General features: G+C 35.0%; 2 protein-coding genes across 2 annotated transcripts in view; both read right to left on the bottom strand.

Moving 5' to 3' along the window:
- Window positions 1-7,400, bottom strand: part of LOC113233877 (trypsin epsilon-like) — a 9,653-nt gene extending 2,253 nt beyond the window's left edge. The window contains exons 1-3 of the mRNA XM_026469104.1: window positions 7,067-7,400; window positions 3,825-4,048; window positions 300-487 (exon numbers count right to left, since the gene is read on the bottom strand). Coding sequence (XP_026324889.1) covers window positions 300-487; window positions 3,825-4,048; window positions 7,067-7,250 — 596 coding nt within the window. The 5' untranslated portion in view covers window positions 7,251-7,400. The remainder of the gene's footprint in view (window positions 1-299; window positions 488-3,824; window positions 4,049-7,066) is intronic.
- Window positions 7,401-13,468: 6,068 nt separating this feature from the next.
- On the bottom strand, window positions 13,469-17,265 carry LOC113233867 (trypsin 3A1-like). Its single transcript, XM_026469094.1, has 5 exons — window positions 17,232-17,265; window positions 16,958-17,149; window positions 16,392-16,618; window positions 14,888-15,075; window positions 13,469-13,698 (listed from the first exon to the last, which is right to left on the bottom strand). Exons 1-5 carry the CDS (start codon window positions 17,263-17,265, stop codon window positions 13,491-13,493), a joined length of 849 nt encoding a protein of 282 aa, XP_026324879.1. The 3' UTR covers window positions 13,469-13,490.
- Between the last annotated feature and the right edge of the window lie 1,744 nt (window positions 17,266-19,009).

Raw genomic sequence — 19,009 nt, 5'->3', positions numbered from 1 at the left:
CACATTTATCCAAAAATTGTCCATCTGTTTGACAACACGCCGCGACGCCCGCTGCCTCGTCTGTCGCCATCAGGCGTTTGTCGACGGTGGATTTGTATCAAATTTTCCATAAATTTTCTCTTATTAATTTCTTATTTTACTCGTATTAATTATAGAGCGCAGGTTGCTGGACGCGAGGGGCGGTCCCGGTACATTTTAGGAGGTGAGTTGTGGGGAGCGCCTCCTAAAATGTAGGTTCTGAGGTGGAAGTACCGCGCCTTGATATAAAATGCTACAAAATAAAATAATAAGTAACATACGTCTTCCAAGTAATGGCAGTGCCGGAGTCACCTGGGCAGTCGCTGGTTGTCGTGGTGCCAACCATGCAAAACATATGATCAGGTACAGGCCTCGCCTCTGTGTCAATATTTTGAGAGGCGTTACAAATTTTTTTATCAACGTATTGCATTCGGGTCACTGATAGTCTGTCAGGCCTGTCTTCTGTGTTCTGTTGAGTAAGCAAATGATAGTACATATAACTAAGATAGATTTCGAAGGAATTGTGTTGACAAATTTAACATTAATGTTCACTGTTCGTTCAAAAAACAAACTAGACTTAAATTAATGGCAGCACACTTTTGTTATCCATAAGAAAATGTTGGCAGATAGCAGTAGAACTCATTGTTGAGTTTGTCCAGGGAAGTACTACACTATAACTATTTCCACCTCCAAGCAGTAATGTGACCTTGGCAGAATTACTGCGTTCCGGTATTGTATAAATGCTTGTGAAACTACAAGCACATGGAACTTATCAACTCCCCTCAGATCTTTGCGATTTAAAGCTCCGAGTGGCACTACAACTGGACAGGCGTGACGCTTGCCACCAATCGCACGACTTGTTCGTCCTGAACTTGGTATCATAAAAAAAACAACATCAAAAATAATTATGTAGCTGTTTTGTAAAACTAAAGTAGATACATGGATCAATAAACTCTAGAGATCTGCTAATCTCCATCTTACTAAATCCCATCTTATATCTAGATGACGCTGATTAATAGCCTGGAAGTATCGAGTTCTTAGGTTTTCGCGATTGTTACACACGAAATGAAACTATTGTTCACCTTTGTACACAAATATTTAAATTGTTTCTGAAAATTTATAAGTTACTTTGTGGTACAATAAAGTGTTTAAATAAATAATAAATATTTTTCCGGATTTAAATCTCGTATATTTGTTTTTTCATACAAACTAACATTTCGGGCCCTTTACAGGTCCCATGGGTACGGTTGAGTTTATATTATATAAATAATAATAGTAATAATAACGCGCACACACTCATAGCCCCGCAACAGGGTAACCCTGTATCGCGGATGTTATGGAAACACACATAGACAACCACAAATTACACCCAAACTCATGAGAAATAAATGTAGGCCATACAAATATTTGCAGCGCGGGAATCGAATCCGGGACCTCTTACGTGGCAGTCCAGCATGGTAACCGTTTGGCCACGGAGGCAGTTAATATAAATAGCCATGGATATCAGTTAATTCCTTTATAATAAGAAATCATCATCAATTCATTTATATGACCCACTGCTGGACACGGGTCTCCTTTCAGACGAGGGTTTAGGCCATAGTCCGCTACGCTGGCCCAATGCGGGTTGGGGACTTCACACGTTTTCCGAGGGTTGTGAAATACCGAAAAGCTCGTGATAAATTTCAAATTAAATTTGGCACATAAATTCCGAGAAACTCACGAGGTGCGAACCCTGATTCGAAACCACGACCCTCTGCTTGAGAGGTAGTAGGTCAAACTATTAGGTTATCATGGCTTCAAATAATAAGAAATACGAGTAACTAAAGCTCTGAGTGGCACTGCAAATGTTATGTGTCGCTCACCACACATGATATCATAACAAAAAAATGTAGTCCTGATATAAATATATCGTTATCCATTTCATAACGAACCAATTGCCATCATTTAGTTGAAATGTTATGCAATTTAAGTTATATAACAGTGGTAAGGGTCGACTTACATGCCAGCTCTAAACTAATATCCAATTTACATTGCATGTTTCTGGATCGTCTTTGAATTTATCAAACTTAACACGGAAACTACTTCTCCTTATCTCTTGTTACTTCGGATTTGTTGTCCTTTTCTTACTAATAGCGAAAGAGACAGATGACTAAAGTTAGTTAAAAGTAAGTTTTCGTTTGCGTCAACTCGCGCCATAAAATTATCTGTATGTTAATTAGGTCACATTCATTTTACCATCACCATCTCCTTTTTTAAAATCAGTTAAAAAAGATTCGGTTTTGAGATTATACTGAAAAGATAATCGTACTAGGTATTAGGAGTAGGCACATTTATTTTTGTAATAGATTCTGATTTTATTGTTACACGAGCAGCTTTGAAAACTCAACTACGTGCTATCTTTCTACTTACTTACTTCCTATCTTTGCTATCATATGCTATCTTTTTACTTAAATAAAATTTAGTAATGAAGTTCAAAAAATATCATGGTTGTTGTAACTGCTCAAATACCTACATGCTCAAAATGCTATAGATACGGAAACCTACTTTTAAAATAGTCTGGAAAATCTCGTTTTTTCGAAATTTTCGAGACCACTTTTAATAATATTAAGTGACGGGACGAACAAGTCGTGCGCCTGATGGTAAGCTACACACCAATCCATAACAGTTGCAGTGCCACTCGGAGCTTTAAACCGCAAACATCTGCAGGGCACTGCCACTGCGCCCGTCACCCTGAGATATAAGTTAATAAGTCCCATGTGCCTGTAATTTCACCAGCATTCTTAACCCTTCAAAATCGAAACAATGATGCTGACATTACTGCTTGGCGGGAGAAATGTGTAAGGTGGCAGTTCTTCCCTAGACGAACTCTTTCACAAGGAGCTCTACTGCTACTAGAACCGAAGCTACCACAACGAGTTTTAATTTTTTTCCAGAGACGCTTAAAAGCAACGAGACTGAGAACTCTAGCTAAACCTTTAGACGCAATGCATAATTAAGAATACCGAACGCGAACCCGTATCACTGCAACGTGTAGCCGCAACCAAGGCTCCCAGTCTGCTAATGTTCTTGAAACCTCTGGATCATTGTAATTCAATTGAGACTCCACCGATATTATATTGCAAATTATGATAATATTTGCTATTCTGCTAATATCTAGTTGCAATGGCAGTTGAGTATCATTGGTATGGCAATGATGGCATTCAGTCATGCAATCACTAACGATCTATGTTGCCTTACTAAAACTATCATGGAAATTACTATACATGTCTTAATTTGAAGATTAAATTGCTGATTAATTGGATCTGCAATTTAATCTTCAAATGATTTTTTACATAATAATCAACTACGTCATCGACGTGTCATGGAGCAGAATACCAAAAAAATTGCAATGACAGTGGAATAGTATTTTTTATGCATATAAAACGTAGCGTAAAAGTATTTTTTGTGCGAACTTGACCTCCATCTCACCTGATGGAAAGTGATGATAAGGTCGATGATGTAGTATGCACACCTAAATAATGCTTACACTCACGCTTTAAAAAGGTCCAAGTTATAGGGTTCGAGGAATAAGTCCGCAAGCAGGGAATTCCATTCCCCAGCCGCTCGCCATATAAATGTGGAAGCGAAACGTTTCGTGCGAAGTGGCTAGATGGCTAGTCGCTGGCAAGCCACTACTCTTAAATTTTAGCGGAATACCAAACGCACAAAATCCTACCATTAATATGCTATCGACGTAGAACTTATATGATTTAAATTAATATCCCTGGGGGCCCTGTTTGGGTAATCCCTTATATACTCATACTCACACCGGTCTTGCCGAAGCCAGCAATGCTCATCGAGTATTTCACGTTCCGCCATGCACTATAGTCAGCGATTGTTGCAATACTGATTGCTTTGCTAAGCTTAATCTTTCTTGTTAACAATATGAGGCCCACATCCCAGAAATAATAGTGTTCGTTTTCTGCGTAATTTGGATGTTTCAATGCTTTACATGCATCATATGGAGTGCCGGCCATTGAATAACTTGATCCTATGGAAATAATTTGTAATATTTTAATTTATGCTTACCTATATGTAATAAGAATAAATTTTAATATCTACTTATATATATTTTCTTTCTTTACCGGATATGTCTAAGGAGCAAGAACATAAGCAATAGAAGCATTGGAAACAAGGGCATTCGGCACCCAAAGCCCGTTTTGATGTTATTGCATTAAAACATATAAAACACTATCTTGTGACAAAAACTCATTTCGATCTCCCTTCTAGATGGCGCAATTTTCATTCATTTAGAAGGTGGCGCTCCGTCCTTGTGGCATAGATTATAAATGTGCGTTTAAATTTCGGAACCGTTACCACCTGCAGTTTGTAAAAACTTATTTTAATGTAAAAAAAAAGTCTGAAACGAGCGAGTTCATCCTCAACATGGAGCATCTAGGAGGCCAGTGAGACCTGCCGAAGATGATACTGTTGATTCATTTCAATCCAGCGAATTTAATGAATGATAAAAAATGCGTTTAAATTTTTTTCAATGTAACTTTTAAATAAGACTAATTCACAATTTACTTAAAAACCAAAAATAAAACGAATGCCCCATTAATTTGCCGGTTTGGTGCAATAAGGGCGGATAAGAAAGAAGTTTTTCAAATGTATCTAATTGTTTTAAAACAATAATAACACTTGAATATTTTAGCTGAATCATAGGACAAATAAATAATAAAGTAGATAATAGTCGTATTATAAATATTAAAAAGATATAAGACATTCAAATCGAATCTCACGTTTACGTGATACGCCCATGTTACTATTAATGTGTATGTAATTAAAAAAATTGTTCAATCTAACTGAAGGTGAGCTTGCAATAAACATTGTTATTTCTTTGTTATTTTTGCAACTTACTCAGAAGTCAGAAGTTAATTTCAAAATATTCGTCAAATCCCTAGAACTGGTACTCACGTTGATCTGTAAAAAATTCAATATCTGAGGAATATAATATATTTCTAAAAAAAATATATTTATCTGTAACTTAATATCTAAGAAATTAAATGTTAAGGTTAATTGGAAGAAAATAATATTTGGCAAGGTCGCTGCTTTACATTAGATTACTCTTACTTACAGTAGTCGTTTGAGTTGTAATTGTATTTTTTTATTCATTCAAATATCAAAATTGTAACGGGTGTCAGACTGGAGGAGTAAGTCACACGGGTTTAGTTACCTAGCAACTCCACTAAAGGTAGTTAAGTTTATTTTTAAGTAGATAATTCGACCTATTAAATTTTTTGGTGAGATATTAAAAAAAAATACTTCTTTTTATGTAATCGCAAAGAAAACCCAAGAAATAACAATGTTTCATAACAATTTACGACAATGGCGGGTGTATGCGTTTTGTGTTTAATAATATTGAAAAAAGCCAAGTCTCGAAATATTTAACTTAACCATTCTTTTTTTATAAATAAACAGTTAAAATAGTTAAACTTTTTGCATGCTTCATCGCTGTAGAAATTTCAACAATTTAAGCAACGTATAGCAAATTATGTTTTTCATGATTTATCAGGCTCTTTTCTTACTTTACGCTTCGTGTAATTTTTTTCTTGATTTTTGGACAATGTTCGATTTGTTATGGGGTAGTTAATAAGTAATTGTTACATTTATAAGTTTAGTGAACATTTGAAATATTTTTTTACATGTAAAATTCTATACAAATATTATAATTGAAATAACACGTTGCATATATGACCTTGCGTTTTCTTGAAGGTACAAAACCTTCAACAAAACGCAAGTTCATACATGGACTAGGGCATGCTAAACCAGTATTGAGGTCAATTGAGTTCCTATACTCCCAATACTCTCGGTACATTTTACAAGAATTGAACATATGATAAATCCTGGTTTTTCAGACATACTACTTAAAATAATATCGTATAATAAAGAAACACAGTTTTTATTTAATTGGGTCCACAATTTCCACTCTATTATTACGAGTATATGCCTACACAACTTACACACACAAATACACCACTAAACTAAACACCCATTCATCCATCATTCATCTACAAACCATCCAATTCTTCACTCACACTCATACCTGTGACCTGTCGCCTTTTTCTTTATTTTCCAATTACCTCTTCGTCATCATCTTTCTTTATTAGCATTACAATTTACATACTTAAATTCTGTCACTGTATTGTTTCACTATTCTGAATTACTTATTTTTTACCGGCTCACTTTGGGTCCTGGCAGTATCATTGGCGTCGTAATTCTATCGAATCGCAGCATAGTGCTCTGTTAGGCTTTTTTTGCTGTGACACTCAACTGTACACCCCGATAATATAACATTTCGGACTATATCGGAAAACCGCCTTAGCCTTAGACTTTTTTATTTCTACCATTGTACCTATATCATATGCTGTATACACATGTAATGTGCTGTTATTCAGCAAGTAAATGAGTTACCTATCTATCAATCTCACCTGCTGAACTGTGAAGAAAGAATAGAAAAATACACGCTCGTCTAGTTAGTACACTTTGATATCCAGTTTGTGTAAGTCAGTAATATAGAACACGACAAAAAACCTCTTAGTTAGTCGAAATACACGGTGAGTACTCGCTACGTTATGCCTTTATTAATTTTATTAAGGCTTCGTTCAAATGCGCGAAGGTCCTCGGTCTGGTCACGGCGTATTTCGAACTGGATCTGGAGGAGATCGTTGTAGAGTAAAGCCGTAAGAAGGAGGTGATGAGATAGAGTTAATGGCAACAGGTCGACTCTTCTTTTTGGTATAGGTTTTACGCTATCAGTCTTCTAGGCCTCGGCGGTTTTAGTTTGTTATATATTATATGCAATAGAGAATATGTAAAGAACACAATACAATTTTTTTTATTAGAACCGAAAGTAAGGGAGCCTAGAATCTGAGCACCGGGACTGGCTCATCCACCTCAGTACAGGAATTAACCGGTATTTATTAGAACCGGAAATTTCCGCCTTATCCTAGATAAGTCGAAGGATAACCCTGATACTTTGATCAGTTTTCAACAGTTGGCATATTACCGAGCAAAACATCAATGTCTGCAGCTGGTATTATTTGATCATTTGCGTAGATGCAGTGACTGGCAGTGACAACAACACGTTTGCTGACGACGGCGCCGCCGCATAGTCCCACATCATCACCAACATGCACTATAATTTGAGCTGTGTAGGGGTATTGTTCTATGTCTATTGATACACCGTTCATCACTAACTTATTCACTGCAACAAAGACGTTTACACACACATGTTTTAATTTAATTCTCTACTAAGTAATTATGGTACTATTGACATACTTCTCAATAGTACGACAAGTTTGAACTTTAGTACCATTACCGCCTACACTCGATCCGATACAAGGTATGAGAAGTATCCAAAGAAGCAACATATTTCATAGTATTGTGCTCCAACGTTGAGTATCGTGCGTGTTATATGTTAACTTTAAATTGAATATTTAATTGCTCTTTATACATACAAGGTAAGGACAAATTAGTTCCATGTTTTACTCCTGATTATTGATGAATTACAGTTTAACAAACATATAAAAATTATCGTGAAGGACAAAACGAATAGCTGATTTTGAGGTTACAAAATCTCACATGTAGCTTCATGATTCGCAAATCTTTAAAAATGGTGATCAGTTCTGTACTACTTTTAATATCATACTTAATGGACTAACTACCTCGGTACTTAAAATGCGTAAGCAGAAGTGTTTGTAGCAGTTAACGAAGTAAGACTGATTCCCATGCCAAATAAATCTGGCAGACTTTCAAAAAATTATCATCAATGCCTAGCCATTATGACATATGTCCCACTTCTAGACACGGATTATCACTAAGGAGAATTTTTTGGCCCATAGTCCTCCATGCTACCTCAATTCCTTCATCGTTTAGCGAGAACTACTGTGTGTTTTAGTACCAGTAGAGCTCGTTGTGAAAGAGTTCGTCCTGGGTAGTACTGCCACCTTTTCTATTTCTGCCGCCAAGCTATAGTGTCAACATTACTGTGTTCCGGTTTCGAAGGGTAAGGGTGCTGGTGAAATTACAGGTCTATGGGACTTGTCAACTTATGTCTCAGGGTGACGGGCGCAGTGGTAGTGCCCCTCAGATCTTTGCAATTTAAAGCTCTGAATGGCACTGTAACTGTTATGGACAGGCGTGTTGCTTACCATCAGGCGCACGACTTGTTCGTCCCGTCACTTGATGTTATAAAAAAATACTCTTACTCTAATTTAGAAATTAGAGGCAAAGGATACGTAGACGTCAACTTCTCAGTTGAGAAACGAACTATATAATTTTTTATACAAGCATCAAATTAATATAGTCAAAAAGTATGAATAGGAAAATTAGTCAAAAAAAAAGGTTGCAAGAAAATATATATTTCATTTTCAATCTGCAACCCTTTGGTAAGGAGCAAATGCCTAGCAAAAGTTAACAGGTGTGATGTAATATTTCTTTTTATATACGAGTAATTGAATTGCCCCAAATACTGTTCACTTCACTTGATTGAATTATGTCCTTATTTTTTGTAAAATCAATGCTGCAATCAGCCATACGCTTTTCATATTGCTTGAATAAACGCAAAGACTACATAATATAGGTGTGTACTATATGCACAAGTATAGATAAATATTGCGCTGTAGCATAAACTCAGCATGTCGAACAAGATACCCTCAGTCCAATGAATATGTAAATGGATAAGGCAGTTTACGGCATAGCGACAAATCACTCGAAGTTTATTCAATCACTGTTACTGTTACTGTGTACAGGATAAGACTCACCGTGTAAGCATAGTATAAGACAAGTAGGGCAACTCCCGCCTTGTCGGCGCATCAATGCCACATTATTATTTTAGTAGTATTCTCGTGCATTCATCACAGCCTTCTTGTGCTATATTGAAATAACTTTGTGAAATGCAGTACTTACGTATTGATGTTTTTATACCAGCATTGAGAATTTGTATCTCGGCTATGGGAGTACAATTATAAATTTGAATTTGTCAAAGTATCGAGTCCGTCACAGACCACATCTTCCGTTGAGTCCGTTGTGTATATATCTACTTTCATGTGAAGTCATCACTCGCAGGTCAGCAATGATTTTGTGAAAGATAAATCTACTGTATCAAACCTACTCGATTATAAAATGTCCTGTGTTCAGCTTTTGCTAAAGATGGACAACAGGATGCAACGTGCACCTATTACCGGAAAGCCTTCAACAAAGTAAACCATGCGCTGCTTTGTCGAAAGCTCTCATGGTACGGAGTTCGTAGTGTCTTTTAAGATGGGTGAAATCGTATTTGATGAACCGCAGTTAGCTGGTTGCCGTCAAGGGTCTCAAACCCAGTGCTATTGAAATGAAATCTGGAGCTCGCCAGGGATCTCACCTGGAACCAATATTTTGCATAATTTTTATAAATAACTTGGTCACTAAGCTAAAAAACCTGCCCTTGTCTTCTTCTGTATGCCGATGGTCTTGTGTTTACCAGTTTACCAAGGTAGAGAACAGTAGTGGCACCATTTCTTTGCGAAGATATACTACCACGATTGCGGAATGATGCAAACACAACTGCACGTCGATAAGTGCTTTATTAAGCAGTACACTTTTAGAATCTGTTACGCAAAACTTCAGTCTCGTGCATTTAATGGGTTAGCGATCTGTAGTTTGTGTTGTTCTTTTGGCTACTTTATACTACTGTGAACAGATCTAAATAATAAGTATTATTTTCAGTTGATTTTTGTCCTTGGAACACCCTTAATTAGCGCTAGCTTTCAATTAATGGGTGTTTCTTCCGTTTCGTGCATATTCTGCGTCCAATGTAAAATTCACGTTTTTTACGGGACATAATAGTATGTTGCTTACATGTATAGTAATATGTAGTATGTAGTACTTATGATTACAGAAACGTTGTTAATGAAATAAACTTGAAAACACTGTCCCAAATCTCACCTCCTTCGGCGTCCATTTCCTGTTTTTCCTGATAAATGTTAAAATTAAAGAAAAACTAAAATATTAAATACAAACATACTTAATTTATAAATAAATACATTAAACACACGTCGAGTACGTATAATGCAATTTGATTTAATTGAACAATCTCAATAGTATTTGAATAATTGAACATTTGTTAAACTGCGCTTTGAAAGTATCTCTAACAGAGAGTTTGTATATGACCTATAACGTTGTTAAACCGCTACTATGCCCCGCATACATCCCTCAGGTACCCATAGAAAATCGAGGACTAAGTTTATGGTAAAAAAATATAATCGTGTGAAGTGCCTAGCGAGGACATTATTTTGAATACGTTCTCTTTCCTTTCATCTTTATATCTTTCATTTTTATAAATAAGTATTTTTCATATTTTCTCTGATGTAGTGAATTATCAACACCAGTAAGTATTTATCTAATTTACAATGTTCGTAAAGCTCAAAATTTATTTATCATCTTGGAGAAAATTAAAAACAGTCCGAAACCTCACTACCTTCGTTTACCGTCGTTATTTTAAGTGATGTAATGAGGTCAAAATGATGGTAATTAGAATGTATTTCAGGGGAACCCTTTTATTTTTAGTGTATTAATGACAATCGTTAATATTATTCGCGTTAAAACATGTGTTTATATCTGCAGATATCTTTGATAGATAAAAATTATTAAAAATGCCGAAGAAAACTAAACAAACAAAAATACAGAAACAAGAGCACGATCGAAGAAAAATTTGGAGAATAAATAAAAACGACATTATGAAAAGAAAAAGTAAGAGAATGCTATACTATTGAATTGCTATCGCCACAAAAAACTAATAGGATTAGAGACAGAATTAAAAAGTAAAGAATGACATAGAAAAAAAAATAATAAAGAAGAGGCTGCAATTCAGCAAACGCTTTATAGAGTAATGAAAAATACGAAGAAAAATTAAAAAAAGGAAGCTTATATTTGGGGAAATTATTTCAAGAAGTATCAAAGAAGGCTACAAGGGGTTATAAAAGAGGGCAAACGTAAATTTACTGCTATCTTTATGACAAAAAAAAATTACTAAACAAACTTTTAACATAGACGAAATTACAGTACTGGAGAAAAAGGAAAAAAGACAGGTACAGTGAGAGTTTGGTGGAATTACAGGTACATTACAGGTACACTCAACTTATATCTCAGGGTGACAGGCGCAGTGGCAATACCCTTCAGATCTTTGCGATTTAAAGGTCTGAGTGGCACTGTAAGTGTTATGGACAGGAGTGTAGCTGACCATCAGGCGCGCGACATGTTCGTTCCGTTGATATTATAAAAAAAGTTTAATAGAGCTACTAATGACAGAGTTTTACGAAGATAATGTAGTGACTAGAATTGCAGCAGATATACAGAAATAGCTATATTTTTTTTATGATTAGCTAATACTATAATGATTTTCCAGAATTAATAACTGTTACGTAGAATTATTTACAATGTGTACATGGCAAAGGAGCCCAAGACGGAGTAGTACAGATCAAGCTGTCCATTTTGGCAATGACGTAAACTCGTTTTGTACATTCTTGGGTTATATCCGATCTAAAGTAAACATTGATTCGTGTTGTTATTCAATATAACATTGAAGCTAAAAGTTTTCTAACAGGCCTAAAAGCAGTAAAATATACTGAGGAGCTCTTTTAACATTTGGATGCTTAAAAATCAGACTGAGAAAACTTTATTTTCTCTGTGATAATGTTACTATTTGTGATCACGGGAAAGGTATTGACACGTTGATATTCCTCCCTATAAAGATGTTTATACGCACAATTTTTTTGAGTTTTCTGGATGAGATGAGAATACAACACTAGGGCTAATTCAGGAAATATCAAATGACACAAAAATTTGCAGTACAAAAGCATCAACTAATTTCGAATTGAATTTACAAACAGGCAACACCCATCAAAAGTTAAAATACTATCGGAGATTAACTAACTAATTGGGAAAATAAGCAGTTTTATACTAAAGAGAAGAATATGGATAACAGTATTTGGAAAATTTTATAAAATGTATGAATTATAATGAAGCTTACAGCGAAAATGTTCGCAGTAATAAAAATGGGACGTGTATGAAGGTAACTAAAAGTGAAAAAATAGTAACTGTTAGTTTTTGGAGTTCAGATTAATTTGCAAATATTTTCTAGTTTACATGAGAAAACAGAACTTGTGTCATATTTAATTTAGAAATTATTGATTATTTAATTCCCAATAAGTGTTTTGGGAGGATAATATTTTTAGTTGTACTGATTAACAATGTCTGATTACGGATTACATCAAAATATTCATTGTAAGTCAATGGTTTTTTGTACCTATTTTTATAAGTTCACGTAAAGATTTCTTTTAGATTTCATAATATATTATATTTGTTTTAATTTCTAACTGGATATTTTTTAAATGTATAATTGACTGGAACAGAAGTTTTTAAATTGTTTCTATTTTATTTTTGACACTGACAAGGTGAATTTAGCTAATATGATGTTATGTTTCGATTATATTTTTAAGCATTGTTTAGAAATTTATTTATTATATCATATCCACAGAGTTCAAGATCGCAAGAAATACAATATGAAACATATAAACATAAAAAAAGAAACTACCAGTATTATATTACTGGTACTTCTTAAATGAACTGTTTAGAAATAATTTGACAAAACATTTAAAAGATATATGAAACAAAAGTTATCATTTCTTTCTATTCACCCACATTACCGTCGCACCAAACTTCCCTACTTTTTTATTATTGTCATTACCCTCGATGAAGTTCTCATTACTTTCTCACTGCGATATTTCAATTAGTTATAATTTCATAATTATTGAATTGAAAGTATAATCTTTATTAGATTACAGTATTCACTTTTTACAAAATCGCATAAAATTATAACATTTCAACAATAATTCTAAAATTTAGAAGTATCATCAATTTGCACGAAACGGAAGAAACACCCTAATGCATTTAGAATCATAATATTCACAGCTTAACTGGTGTACCTAAACATACCGGTTTCTTTTTTAAATATTATATTTTGTAACGGATTCATACAAGCACACGGGAAGTCCGCGTCAATCAGGTGTTGTTATACTTTTTGACTCTATATTTAAATAACAGAAATAACGAATTTTAATTTTTTTTTTATTGAATACCATGTTTTACTACTATGATATTCATCCATTTGTTTTGCGGAAAATCTCCACTAGTTTTGTTATTATTATTATACAAAGATCAAACAAACACAGAAAAATTCCTCCGACCCAACTAGACGCGAACCAGCGTGTGGCTCTTTATTGGTCTTTATGTGGATCTTTGTATCAATAATAACAAACTAATGTAAAGTTCAGCATTTATACCAAATGACTAAAACATTAATATTAAATTTTATTTACTTGAATTCAATTGTCTAATAAATACTTAAAAATTATCGTTACAATAGGTATTCACTTGTACAGCAACTTTTTCTAACAGTTGGATAATGAAGCTCTCAATCGTATTTTAGTTCTTATTTTTATTTCACATTCTTTCGTAGATGTAGATTCTAATTCTTTGACTTGGTGCTTCAACCACAAGCGAAAGTACGTGAGGTCAGTGTACATGGAAGGTATGCCTTCGGAACCGCAGGAGCCATCGCGAGAGTCTCGACCAAGTGATACTAATCCTACTATGTATCTGCAAACAAGGAAACGCAAATAGACAAGGCTTATTAACATCGATACCTCCAATGAACACTGTGCCAACTTAATTTTTTGGTATTTTTTTCTTTATTATTTTTTACAAAATTCGTTGTTTTGTTTTTTTCGAATTTTGTTTTTTGTTTCTCTGTTTTTTTTTTCACAAAAATCGGGCATGTTATTAGTACATAAAATAAGATTATTTACATTCAAAACAGAAAATGACCAAGTAAGTAAGTTGGCATAATGTACATTTTTTTAATTAAAAATTAAGTGTGCTTTTGACTTTCGTCCCACCTGAAGGAAAGTGACGATGAAGTCGACGATGGAGCATGCATACCTAAATAATGCCTATTCACTCTCACCTTGAAAATGTCTATGTTATAACGTTCAGGGAACTAGTTTGCAGGCACGGAATTCCACTCCATAGCCGTTCGCCATATAAATGTGGAAGCGAAACGCTCCGTGGGAATTTTTGGAATATCCATAGCGTAGGGGTGGAACCCCAGCCTACGCCTGATCCCCCGATGACGGAAAGGGGAAGGCGGAATTAATTCGTGCAATTCCCTCGCACACTCCATAGTAGAATACCGATAAGCAGGCAACTTTACGGCGGTGTTCAAGGCTTTGCAGCTTCGCCTCTACTAATTCTGACATGGTATCGACATAAGACTACGACTTCTGCAATAACTTTTTTTAGGCATAAGGAAACACGCGCCGCAACAGATTTCCATAAATAAAGTTTCTAGAAACTCAATATACTCAACACAAAAGATTAAAAAATTGCATTAAATAAACTGAAATGTTTTTTATTCATGGGTTCGATTCACGTGTCGGGAGAAATATTTGTATGGCCTGCACTTATTTTCCTCGTGACTTTGGGTGTAATTTGTGATTGTCTATGTGTATGTCCATGGCACCCTCGATACAGAGTTTCCCTAGTGCGGGGCTATAGAAAAAATAATACGAGATCAGTTCATCAACAGACACAGTTCATTCTTTTAGAAATGTAAATCAAAAGAGAGTATAGAGTTATAGTTTTGCACGGCGGAGTGTATGAAATGAGTCTCCCCGTAAGACGAACTACGTTTCTGGACATCTGGCGCAACCTGGACAAGAACCCCATGAAAACTAAGTTTTGGCCTGTAAGTCTATGTTAGCGCTAAGAAAAACGGATTAATACATACGATCTCCATGTAATGGGGGAACCAGAGTCGCCCCGGCAGTCGCTTGTCCATGTTAATCCGACCATGCAGAACATATGACTAGGCACCGGCATCATTTCTTTGCCACCAGTTTGGGAGAGGTTGCAAATCCTTGAGTCAACGTATTTCATTCGTGTCGCTTTCATCGTTTTCGTCAGTTCTTCTGTATTCTGTATTTTTTAAACATTACAATAAATTGCAATGTTATATATAGAGTTCTTACGTTTTCGCCATTGTTACACATAGGAAATGAAATTATTTTTCCGGATTTAAATCGCGTATATTTATGAAAAATCAAACAAACCAAACGTATCGGGTAAAGGGCCCGAAACGTTGGTTTGTTTGAAAAAACAAATATACGCGATTTAAATCCGGAAAAATTGTTTGATTTCCTATGTGCAGTATCATATTTTTATTGAATTGAATATGATGATGTTTTTACTAATACATATTCATTTATTTTTTGTGAAAATTCTGCAATAATTTGTTATTATTATTATTGATACAAAGATCGAACAAAGACAAAAAACAATCCCTTGGATCCAACTGCAAATTTCCCGAAGTAGCAATTGCAATATACAGGATTATTTGTAAAATACTAACAACCTCCCAGGACTGTATAACAACAACAACATTTGTCCCATAATTTTGAATAATTCGTTAGATTTTACTTTGATGTAAATATAAAAATATTGAAATAGATCTCCCTAAACGGTGATAGCTCTGTGCAAAATAATAAGAAACAAGAGACCTAAGTGACAAGTCACATGTGCCATGTGAAATTACAGACACGTTAGAGTTCAGAGTGGCACTGCAGCGACAGGCGCGTAGCATATCACCAGACGTGTGTCTACGTCCCGTCATTTCATATTATAAAAAAAGAGTCGTCCGGGAGGACGCTTGCTCATTTTAACTGCCTCCATGGCCGAACGGTTACCATGCCGAACTGCCACGCAGAGGTCCCAGCTTCGATTCCCGGGCCGTGAGAAATATTTGTATGGCCTACATTTATTTCTCTCGTGAGTTTGGATGTAATTATTAAAAAATGTGGTCGTCTGTGTGTATGTGTCTATGACACCCGGGACACAGGGTTTCCCTAGTGCGGGGCTATGTTGAGTGTGTGCGTTATTATATTATTTGAACTTAATACCGTACTACCAAATACAGATCTAAAAACTGTCAGAGAGTACAAAAAACTTAAAAGTTTATTTTTGGTATATTTATCATGTTTTGTCAAAGGTCACGGAATAAAAGTTGTTGTTTATGACGTTAGTAATCTATAAGTTTATATTATAGCCCTACAAGGTTGTGAGTATTTGAAAAATTACCCCGTGTAAGTGAAGTGCGCTCTAGTCACTTTGCGACTTAAGCACTATGTCCATTCAACACACTATGTCCATAATATTACATACATCCGATCAATCCAGTTGACAAATATTCATTTAAAAATACATTTCCATTTTCTGTAGTAATCTTGTAGACTCACATCGGTAGTGCCAAAACCAGCAATTGTCATAGTGTTTCTCACATTCCTCCATTTAGAAGTGGGGGCGATCGTAGCAATTTCAACGCGTCTGCTCAGCTTTATATGTCTTGATAGCAATAAAAGACCTATATCCCAGAAATAATCTTGTTCAGTATTATTTTCATATTTTGGATGTTTAAATAATTTACACACATCGTAATGTGCTCCTTGCATTGCGATTTCTGATCCTGCAAAAACAGTGCTATTGATCATTGATCTACCAACTGTTGACATGGAATGTCTGAATGAATGAATCATAAAACGAATTGGCAGACTCATGTTTTGAAATAACTTCTAGTGACATTAGTATTTTTTTTATGTTATTCGGTTTGTTATTATGTTGCACCCCACAAATCAATTTTAAAGGGTGAATAACAGCTACTTATAAACAGAAAAAGTACTTCTCACCCTAATCAGCCATGCAATAATTTCGCCGCATATAACAATAATAATATTATGTATTTATTTATTATTTTAGTGGCACAGTTCAAAACTGTCTGAGCTACTTCGTACAGTTTTCATATTACCTAGGTATACTTCGATAAGGTCAGGATCTAGCGGTTTATTGTTATCGTCGACGAGGCAGTGTGCAGCAGTAACAATAACGCGGTTGCTGATGATAGCACCACCACACACCGAGGATTCTTCTATTATCACTTGCGCTGTATACGGGTACTGCTCTATATCTACGTGTACACCATGCACAACCAATTTCGTCACTGAAAGCAAGTCATCATAATAATCATTAGGGGTTATCGGTTTTTCACTAGTTAAGAGTTTATTCGACCACACTATCTTTACCTTCAGTATAATTCTTGAGAGAACGCGACTCCATGACCAATATAAGAAGTATCCAAAGAAAGCACATGATTCATACTCGCGTGTTCCAACGTTTTTGAAACCCTGCGTGTAATTTGTTAACTTTAAATCGAATATTTAATTGCTCTTTCCACATACACGTTACGGGCAAAAATTTTATGCAAATTACTTTCATGTTGTACTCTTAGGGTTCAACCAAACTAGTTGACACAAAATCGGCTTACGCCGATCTTATAGCACCGCATTACACTTAATAGGTAAGCCAACGGCGAAACGCCATTTTGTCGTCGGCTGGCTACGACACACGTCGCCGTCGACGCGCCCAATACGCAATGGCGTATTTTACGTCCTTGCCGACATAGGCATAAATGTATTGTTCGTTAAATCGCACAAAAATGTCTTAGAGACTTACACAATGAACAAGATACAAAATAACAGATTGGATTTTTCCAGATTAAGTTTTCAAAGCAAATTCACCCCTACTCCGAGACAAAGACAACCACGTCACTTATCGATTTTAATATAGGAACGTTTGTCAATAACGTAACTATTATTGATATATCGATAATAAACGCTTAGTTTTCACCACCATAAAGTTGTATTTTTGCTTGGAAAACCTTACAATTCTTTAGTGGAACTTTTAGATGCTGTCTGAACTGCAACAAAACAATCACACTTACGAAAAAGAGCAAAGTAAATGGCGCACTTTGCCGTTTCAAAATTAATTTGCATTTTTTATTATAATTTGAAATTACAAAGGGGTTGCAGTGTTCAGCGCTTTCAGTGCAAAGGCGGTTAAATAAATGCTGTAATAGAAGTGGTTTTCTACTTATACTTTAATGTTGTATGCAAACGCCTCCTAGTTCTTTCCTTTCTGCGATTTGAATTTGTGTTTGTGACTAAAGGTAACGTTAACTAAATATAATGCGGTAGTGAACATAAACATTACATGCAAGAATCTGCAGTCAAAGCGCAACATAATTATGAACTTGATTTATTTCGGTATTTTTTAATTTACTACAATTGTAAACTGTTTTGTCTTACGGTGTTGACAACGCGACAATCGGAATAACAGGTAAATTAGTTTTTTTTTCGATTGAATTTCAGTAAGTACCTACGTACTATATTACTTTAGGGACCGAATCTACTTAGGCAGTATTTTTAAAAGACTAGACAGAAATTCCCATGTGTAAACGTACAGCAAGCCTAGCTTCAAAACTAAAATTAAAAGATTCATGTTTATTAAAAATTAAAAAAGATTTAAAAGAAACTATGTTAATTAATTGTATTAATTTACACTCTGTTGCTGTATAAATTTTAAAAGTGTAAACCTATGTATAAGGTAGCCTGTAAGTGCAATATATACTCGTATAATGCTTTTATATTTTGATTGTACCTTTTTTGCTATAATACTCTACGAGGATTTAATAGATGTGTGCCGTTTAAATAATTTTTTTTTCGGAATTTATTTATATTTCTTAATTTAGAACTTTGAACCAACTGATGTTACTTTTTTAAATAAGCGCGAAAATAACATAAAAATGGAATAAAAAGTTAGGTAAGAGTAGGTTGATATATTTTTTGAAGATGGAGGAAACGGAATTTCGAGTATTCCGTTTCTCATCTGCAATCAGAACATCAAAACCTTGTCAAATTATAATACGAACTATTGCCACACCCTCCGTATTCGTCACATTTGGACCCATTTGACTTTTTGTCTGATTTTTTACCGATTTGCATCAAATGAGGAAGTGATAATT

The sequence above is a fragment of the Hyposmocoma kahamanoa genome, unplaced genomic scaffold (assembly GCF_003589595.1).
Source record: "Hyposmocoma kahamanoa isolate Upper Pololo Valley unplaced genomic scaffold, ASM358959v1 102, whole genome shotgun sequence".
Classification (NCBI taxonomy): Eukaryota; Metazoa; Arthropoda; class Insecta; order Lepidoptera; family Cosmopterigidae; genus Hyposmocoma; species Hyposmocoma kahamanoa.
The sequence above is the reverse complement of the archived record's forward strand: the minus strand, read 5'-3'. Positions and strand labels throughout refer to the sequence as shown.

Coding starts and splice junctions, on each gene's coding strand:
- LOC113233867 (XM_026469094.1), bottom strand. CDS start 17,265: ATGGAGTCGCGTTCTCTCAAGAATTATACTGAAG. Junction 15,076..16,391: donor CTGGTTTTGGCACTACCGAT/GTGAGTCTACAA, acceptor TAAAAAATACAG/AATACAGAAGAACTGACGAA. Junction 13,699..14,887: donor TCCCCCATTACATGGAGATC/GTATGTATTAAT, acceptor CCTTGTTTGCAG/ATACATAGTAGGATTAGTAT.